We start from the raw sequence: 9,230 nt of genomic DNA, 5'->3' as shown, positions 1-9,230 counted from the left end.
AACGCCCCAAGTTAATTGCATCGCACAACCAACCATCAGATTTTCCTTATTTCATTGAATTGAATGAATGCGCATTATAACCAAATTATCTTTCTCAAGTTCCCTATATGAAACGCATGATAGAGATACATATCAAAAGTCATTAAGTTCTATGAAAATCATAAGCATTGACAAGGCATTCATCACTATGAAATGCATGAGACTCATGCCAAGGATTCACTTAACACGATTGTGACTAGCAACCTCCACTACTTGTGAATATAAGTGAATAACTATTACGTGAAACTCCCTTATACTCTAGCATCAAATTCATGCATGCAAATTAAGTGTCGACCCTCAACCAACATACATAAACAAGTTTTGATAACTTAGATAAGCAAATCACATTCAAGACTCAAGAAACAATAACTAGATGTAATCAATTCATATAAAACATATAATCATGGCTTCGAATTCACCTCTAACTAAAAAGAAATTAGTTCCACATGTTCATCATAATTGAAAAGCAAATTAAAATAAACATTGAACTAAAACTAAGGATAGAAAGAACCAAGAACGTCCCACTCTAACGGCATGCACGGCACTCCCTTGGATGGTAGATTGCACAAGTCATTTTCTCCGTCCTTCCTTGCTTGTGGCACTAGGGTGATATGGTGTGAATTATGGTATTTGATGGCTAAATGTATGAATGAATGAATGAGTGAATGGATGATTAAAACCTGCGGCAAAGGCTTGTATTTATAGGCTAGGTCTTGGACAATTTCTGAAGGAAAAGGATTGCATAATCTAATGGGGAAAAAGACTAGGGTTTGGCAGAAACCAAGGGGGAAAAGGTTAAGAACCTGCGGCATTCAATTAGGATCAGGTATAGGGTTTCTAGAAAGGATGTTTTAGAACATATTTCTGACTCTAAATCACCACACATGCGGCAAGGATATAGGAGAGGTATTACAACTCCCAATTCACCAAGGAATGGCATATATGCGGCACACAAGGGATAAGGTTTCTAGAATATGAGTTATATATTTAAATGTATAACTAATCCCTTCTAAATAGCTAGAATTAAGGCACAAACTAATTTGAATAAGATAAGATAGGATAATGCTAGATTTAGGAAAGGATAAGGTTGGTTAGGATAGGATAAGATAAGGTTGGATAATGTTTCTTATTTGTTGCTCTTTCCTTATCTTCTTTGTATTTGAACTTGTTTGTCCAGAGTCGTAGCATATTCCTAGCCTCTCTTGACTTCAATTTCATCCATCCACCTTGCTCCATATGCAAGCTATCCATAATAAACCCAAAACTGCTCTAAAAGGCTCAAAATTACCTTTTCTTGCCAACTTTGTCATTATGACCTACAAACACACGAAAATAGCTTAAAACACTATAATAAGTAGTAATTAGCTAACTAAATGCAAGGAAACAACATAACAGAGTAGCACAAATATGCTCCTATCAATTCTCCACTCTATTACCCTCACTATGGCCACTACCATCTTCACCATGTCTACCACCATTATCCCCACGTCTCCACCACCATTTTCACAACCATCCCTCACAACCCTTCATTAATACAACCATCACAATAGTACCTATATCCATTCCCTCCACCATTGCCCTTTATCTCGCTATTTTCACCACCTATATCCCATATGACACACCCCGGCTATTATAGGTTGCAAAATATCATACTACGTATAAGTTTGCAAAATATCATACTACGTATAGTTTGCAAAAAATAAGGGTTTAATAAAACCTTTGCTTCAATAAAATATTAACCCCTTGCTATAAAACCTGTATAGTTTGCAAAATATCATACTATGTATTAGGGTAAATTACAATCTGCACCCTCAATTTTGGGTCATATAACAAATTCATACCTCAATTTTTAAACATTGCAATGTCATACATCAATTTACGAATTCGTTTCAATGTTAAACCTCTGATAGTCAATCTGTTAAATTAACCGTTAAGTGATGACGTGGCAATGATAAGTAGCATAAATTTGATGACATGACCATCAATTTTGTACTTTGTTGAATAATAAAACAAGCAAAAAAGTTTAATTATTAAAAATATTACTACAAATTAATTAATTAAAAAATAAAAAACAAGTGCAGACCTTCCCATCCCCAAACACCCCATCTTCCCCGATAAACCTATCCTTCTTCAGCCTCCATTGCACGGGCCACGGGAATCATCCAGCCAAAAACACCACCCTTTATCGAATAATCTACACTACATCACTAATTTTCTTCCACTGCATCTTTGCACCACAACGTCGGCATCACCGTATAAAACGACGAGCTCGAGGTTGTGTTGCAGACGAGCCTCGATGAATGGGTATACAACAAACCATCAAAAACCCCAATTGAAGAATCTGATGTCTACTTCTCCAATTTCCATTCTTTCCAATTATTTTTGTGATTTGATTTGGTTTTTTGGGTTGGGTTTGTATTGATTTGGGGGAATTGCAGCTTTCCTTTAATTTGGGGAAGAAGACGGCAGTAGGATTGGGTTCTTGTTATCAGTTTTGGTCAGTGCAGCAACATGTAACATATAATTCGAACTAACCTCCAGCCATGATCGTCCAACAGCAGGTTTTCAGCAGCACAACAATATTGAAAGCTCCTATAACTCTAGTTTAAGTGATCTTCTAGCCTATAGCCACTCGAGAGTACCTTTCTTAGATAGAATATAAGGCTTTATATAGGCTAGCCTAGGGACTCCTTAATCTCACGTGAAAAGAACTGACTCCATTAATCCCTACCATCAAGGGATTCGTTGAGTCAAAATCTCCCTCTTATCTGTCAACTAGAGTCATGCTCTTAGTGGAATGTAATTAACTAGAGTCATGCATGTAGTGGGTTGTTTGACTAATTCATATCTTAACTAATTACCAATATCAATAACTAAATATTAATGACTAATATGTGGGCCACCTTAAGTGAAAATATTTGAACATTGCTAACATTCTCCCACTTGGTCTGTGACATCCCACATCACCCAGGGGAGTGATCCTTATATGTATATTCCCATCCCTACCTAGCACGAGGCCTTTTGGGAGCTCACTAGCTTCGGATTTCGTAGGAACTCCGAAGTTAAGCGAGAAGGGGGCTAGAGTAATCCCATGATGGGTGACCTACTGGGAAGTTGCTCGTGAGTTCCCAAAAACAAAACCGTGAGGGAATGATAAGCCCAAAGCGGACAATATCATGCTACGGTGGTGGAGCGGGCCCGGGAAGTGATCCGCCCCAGGCTGAGATGTGATAATTGGTATCAGAGCCTAACCCTAGCCGTGGTGTGCCGACGAGGACGTCGGGCCCCTAAGGGGGTGGATTGTGACATCCCACATTGCCCAGGGGAGTGATCCTTATATGTATATTCTTATCCTTACCTAGCACGAGGCCTTTTGGGATTTCACTGGCTTCGGATTCCGTAGGAACTCTAAAGTTAAGCGAGAAGGGGGCTAGAGCAATCCCATGATGGGTGACCTACTGGGATGTTGCTCGTGAGTTCCCAAAAACAAAAGCGTGAGGGAATGGTAAGCCCAAAGCGGACAATATCGTGCTGCAGTGGTGGAACAGGCCCGGGAAGTGATCCGCCCCGGGCTGGGATGTGACATGGTCCACATATTAACATTAGAATGATATAGACCTGAATAGATAGATAGCTTGATCGAAACTTCCCAGATAGACAACGACAAGAAATATAACCCAACAGAAAATCTCAAACACGAATCACAGCGGTCAAGACTCAAAAACCATGCCCTTCCCTTCCATGTATTACAATGTCTGAAACTCTTCGTTTGAGTCCTTTGTGAACAACTTTAACTTGTTATTCTTGGTCCTTCTTTATCAATTCCATTGAATTGATAAAAAAAACCCTTATTGTGCACAAAATTAAAACACTTTAGTGAATTCAAAATACTTAAATACAAAGCTCAACAATTAATTACAAAGATGATTCAATGATTCCCATATTACCCTTAGTCATGGGGTCTGCTATCATTTGTTGAGTGCTTATATGTTCGATAGAAATTTCACCATTTCTAACATGTCTTCTGACAACCAAAACCTTGATGTCAATATGCTTATTGTGGCTTCCATTTTTATTGTTCTTTGCGAAACAAACTACAGCCATATTATCACAGTAAATCTTCAAAGGCCTTGCAATACTATCGACGATCTTTAAACCTGTGATAAAATTCCTTAACCAATTTGCATGCGCAGAAGCTTCAAAAACAGCGATGTATTCTGCTTCCATGGTAAACGAAGCAACTAAAGTTTTCTTGGCGCTCCTCCAAGACACAGCTCCTCCAGCAAGGAGATAAATGTATCCTGAAGTAGACATTCTTGAGTCTACACAACCAGCGAAGTCCAAGTCTGAATAACCAACTACTTCCAAAAGGTCGAAGTGTTTGTATGTAAGCCTATATTCCTTAGTTCCTTGTAAATATCTCATGACTTTCTTAGCAGCCTTCCAATGCTCCAAACCTGGATTACTTTGGTATCTACCCAACATTCCAACTGCAAATCCTATATCAGGTATTGTACACACTTGTGCGCACATTAGGCTGCCAACAGCTGAAGCATAGGGTATATTCCTTATTTGTTCTCGCTGCAAATCATTCTGTGGACAATGATTAAGATTGAACTTGTCTCCTTTGACAATGGGTGCAATACTAAGCGAACAATCTTTCATCTTAAATCTTTCCAAAACCTTTTCAATGTAGGACTTTTGAGATAGGCTTAATGTTCGTAGAGATCTATCTCTGTGAATCTCTATGCCAATGACATAGGAGGCTTCACCCATATCCTTCGTATCAAAATTTTGTGAAATAAAATGTTTCGTCTAATCCATTAAATCCAAGTCACTGCTTGCAAGCAAAATATCATCCACATACAAAACTAAAATTATAAATTTACTCCCACTGATTTTAAGGTATACACATTCATCGATAATATTAGCCTCAAAACCATAAGAGGTAACTACATTGTCAAACTTTAAATACCATTGGCGGGAGGCTTGTTTCAATCCGTATATTTTTCTTAATTTGCAAACTAAATGACTTTTCTTTTCGTCAAAGAAACCTTCTGGTTATTTCATGTATACCTCTTCTTCAAGATCTCCATTCAGGAACACCGCTTTCACATCCATTTGATGTAACTCTAAATCAAATTGAGTTACTAAAGCCATGACTATTCTAAATGAATCCTTCTTTGAGATCGGAGATAAGGTCTCATGGTAATCGATGCCTTCCTTTTGAGTAAAACCCTTAGCTACAAGTCTTGCCTTATATCGTTCGATACTACCTGATGCATTCCTTTTGGTCTTATAAACCCATTTGCATCCAATAGTTGAATGCCCATTAGGTAGTTCAACGACCTCCCAAACTTGATTTTTAGTCATAGAGTCCATTTCATCTTGCATGGCATTATACCAAATATTAGAATTTGGTCCATTCATGGCTTGGGAAAACATGCAGGGATCATTTAGTGGCCCAACATCATAATCAAACTCTTGTAGGAGTACAACATAGTCACTAAAAATGGCAGGCTTCTTTGTTCTTGCAGATTTTCTTATAACTACTCCCTGATCTTCAATTTGTTCATTTTGAGGATTAAGTTCTTCGTGAGCTTGTTCTTCATGAAGTGGTTCCACTTGAACATGTTGTATTTCAGGAGTATCAATTGAATGATTCTCTTGAAAAACAACCACTCCTTCTAAGCTCCTGATCATTTTGAGGATTAAATTAGCCTCATTAATTTCCTCAATTTCCATATTACTAGGTAATTCACTCCCACTAAGCTCATGATCTTCAAGACATTTAGCATTTCTAGCTTCAACAATTCTAGGTATGTGTGAAGGACAAAAGAATTTGAATCCCTTTGAATTAGGTGGATAGCCTATGAAAAAACCACTTACTATCCTTGAGTCAAGTTTCTTTAATTGTGGATTATAAACTCTCACTTCAACTGGACAGCCCCATACGTGTAAGTGTCTCAAGCTAGGTTTCCATCCATTCCAAATTTCAAACGGTGTTTTAGGAACGGCTTAGATGGAACCCTATTTAAAACATACACAGCAGTCTTTAAGGCCTCACTCCACATGGATATAGGGAGACTTGAATTGCTAATCATGCTCCTTACCATGTCCATAAATGTGCGGTTCCTTCTTTCGGCCACAGCATTTTGTTGTGGTGTGCCTGGCATTGTATATTGTGTAACAATACCCTCTTCTTCAAGGAACTTAGCAAATAGACCTGGCATTTGTCCTTTTTCTGTGTACCTTTCATAAAATTCTCCACCCTTATCAGACCTTACAATTTTGATTTTTCTCTCCTTTTGCTTCTCTACCTCCACTTTATATGTTTTAAATGCACTTAGTGCTTCAGCCTTATCGTTTAAAAGGTAAAGATACATAAAGCGAGAATGATCATCTATAAATGAGATGAAATATTTTTGACCATTTAGACATAAAGTGGGAAAAGGTCCACAAAGATCAGTATGTATGATCTCAAGTAACTCCGAACTCCTTTTGGCACCTTTAGAGGACTTATTGGTTTGTTTTCCCTTAATGCAATCTCTACAAGTCCCATAATCAGTAAAATCTAAAGTCATCAAGACTCCATCATTTACTAATCTCTTGATTATCTCCATGGAGATATGACCTACTATTTTATGCCAAAGCTTTGAGGAGTTTTCATTAATAATACATCTTTTAGAACCAACATTGTCAGGCATTGTTGAAAGATTACACTCATGCGTGGGGTCTAAATTCATTTTAAATAAACCATCTGATAAAACACCATCACCAATATTCAAACCATTCTTATATAGACTTATTATTGGATTGTCAAAACCAACCTTAAAATTACAAAGTACCAACTTTGAAACTGAAATTAAATTTCTAGAAAAAGATGGAACATAAAAGACATTTTCCAAATCTAAATTAAAACCAAATGCTAATTTTATTCTAAAAGTCCCCACTGCTTCAACATTGGAGCACATCCGATTTCCTGAGTAGATGTATTACTCATTGCCTCTCTGCTTCCTGTGGTTTAGGAACCCCTGCATGACATTGGTAATGTAAATTGAAGCACCAGAGTCAATCCACCATGTATTACTAGGAGCCTCAACAAAATAAGATTCATGACACACATAAGCAAATAGAGTACCTTTCTTTTCCAGCCATTTAATGTACTTGGCGCATTCCTTCTTCTTGTGTCCTTTATTGTTGCAGAAGAAGCATGCATCCTTCTCGGCAAAACACTTCATCGGTTTCTTTCCTTTCACCTTAGGAAAACGCTTGCCCTTCTTGGCACCTTCATGCTCGTTAACTACCAGATGAGCAGTTTCCAATTTCTCTAATTTCAATATCTCTTCCTCTTGAACACACATGGTCAGAAGTTCATTGGAATACCATTTTTCCTTATGTGTGTTATAAGAAATCTTGAATGGTCCATACTCAAGACGGAGAGAATTAAGAATGAAATTGACCAAGAATGACTCAGAAATCTCTATCTCTAAGGACTTAAGTTGAGTTGCAATGTCCCTCATTTCCATAGTGTGCTCACGCACACTCTTGGAATTGTCGTGCTTCATGCCTAAAAGTTTCTGCATCAGGGTGCTAGCAATTGCTTTATCAGATTTCACAAGTTGTTCTTCAATGGCTTTCATGAAATTTGTCACCTTATCACATTCTGGGATTGAACCCCGAATGCTCTTGCTCACACTGGATTTGATGAGCATCAAACTTAGGCGATTAGATCGCTCCCACCATTCATACATAGCCTTGCCTTCTTGAGTGCTTGATTCCCTGGGCATGGGTAGTTCATCTCCACGGAGAGCAAGGTCGAGATCCATATTAAGGCAGATACTGAAATAGATAGCAAGCTATTAGTTAGCTAAAACTGTAAACCTTTAGCTGTGGTTATTGTGTAATTAGTTGTAGGAGCTAAGGGCATTAAAGGCATTACTGCATCAATTCTTTAGCTATATATACTCTCTTGTACTGATGTAATTATTCAGAAAAAGTAAATATCATTTTTACAGAAAGATTTTCTGTTTCTATATGGTATCAAGTTGCCAACCGCCTCACAGCTCTCATTCACCCACTGTCTCGATCAATTTCGTGATTAATTTCTTCCGATTTCTTGATCGATCTCTGCCTTTGATCTGTAATTTCTGTCTCAATTCATCATGGCATCCCCCTTTGAACCATCATCTCCGATGGATTCACCGCCATTACCAAACCCTAATCTCTCTGGAATTTCTCCCTCTCCAAATTTGTATATGTCTCTTACGATTCAAAACATTGGAAGTATGGTACCTATCAAGCTCAAGCGCACCAACTATCTCCTATGGCGTGCCTTGTTTGCTCCCCTTCTTCGTCGCTACAAGCTCCTCGATCTCATTGATGGTACTGAGCCATGTCCGGCTCCTCTTCTCCCTGATCGATTTGTGAATCCAGTGTTTGAGCAGTGGTTTGAGAAAGATCAAAATCTATTAATCTGGTTGAATTCGACCCTTTCTGAAAATCTCATTCCTTTCACGGTTGGAGTATCTACATCTCGAGAGTTATGGCAGAAGCTTGAACAACATTTTGGTGGAGTCTCTGATGCTCATGTTCATCAACTTTGCTTTCATCTTCAATCTATTCAGAAAGGTCATCAATCGATCTCAGAATATCTGCAACAAATCAAGGAAATTTCTGATTTTCTCACTACTGCTGGTGCTCCTATCTCTGATCGAGACCTAATTGCAGTGACACTTCATGGCCTACCTGATGAATTTGAGTCATTCATTGACTCAATCATGCTTCGATTGTCTTCTACTTCTCTTGATGAATTACATGGCCTGCTGCTTACTAAAGAATTATTCATCGCTCGTCGTAAGCAAACTGGTTCTTCTTCTGTCACTGAGCCATTTCAGGCATTCTCTGCTCACTCTCAGGCACCATTGCTGCCTACGCCTGCATATTCTTCACCACTTCAATCTTCCTTCCGTTACAACTCTAATCGTGGGAGACAGAATCGCACCTTCAACAGAGGCAATCGCAATCACCATACTAATCGTGGCTCTTTCAATGGTAATCATCGTGGTTCTCAAAATCATCCTCAAGGCTCCCGATCAAATTATCAAGGCTTTTCATCCTCTTCTGGCACCAAGAATCCATGTCAAATTTGTGGTTCCACTAGCCACGAAGTTATTGACTGTTTTGATAGG

The 9,230-nt window shown here is 38.4% G+C and overlaps 1 protein-coding gene across 1 annotated transcript; it reads right to left on the bottom strand.

Annotated features, from left to right (window-relative positions):
* Positions 1-7,034: 7,034 nt before the first annotated feature.
* Positions 7,035-7,868, bottom strand: LOC148697457 (uncharacterized). Its single transcript, XM_088691927.1, has one exon. The coding sequence runs from the start codon at positions 7,866-7,868 to the stop codon at positions 7,035-7,037; it is 834 nt and encodes a 277-aa protein (XP_088548053.1).
* Between the last annotated feature and the right edge of the window lie 1,362 nt (positions 7,869-9,230).

The sequence above is a fragment of the Pyrus communis genome, chromosome 4, assembly GCF_041283825.1.
Source record: "Pyrus communis isolate YQ-2024b chromosome 4, ASM4128382v1, whole genome shotgun sequence".
Taxonomy (NCBI): domain Eukaryota; kingdom Viridiplantae; phylum Streptophyta; class Magnoliopsida; order Rosales; family Rosaceae; genus Pyrus; species Pyrus communis.
Note: the sequence above shows the minus strand (reverse complement) of the source record. Positions and strands in the feature narration are given on the sequence as shown.

What these genes read in the sequence shown, in the direction of transcription:
- LOC148697457 (XM_088691927.1), bottom strand. Translation starts at nt 7,868, where the DNA reads ATGGATCTCGACCTTGCTCTCCGTGGAGATGAACTACCCATGCCCAGG.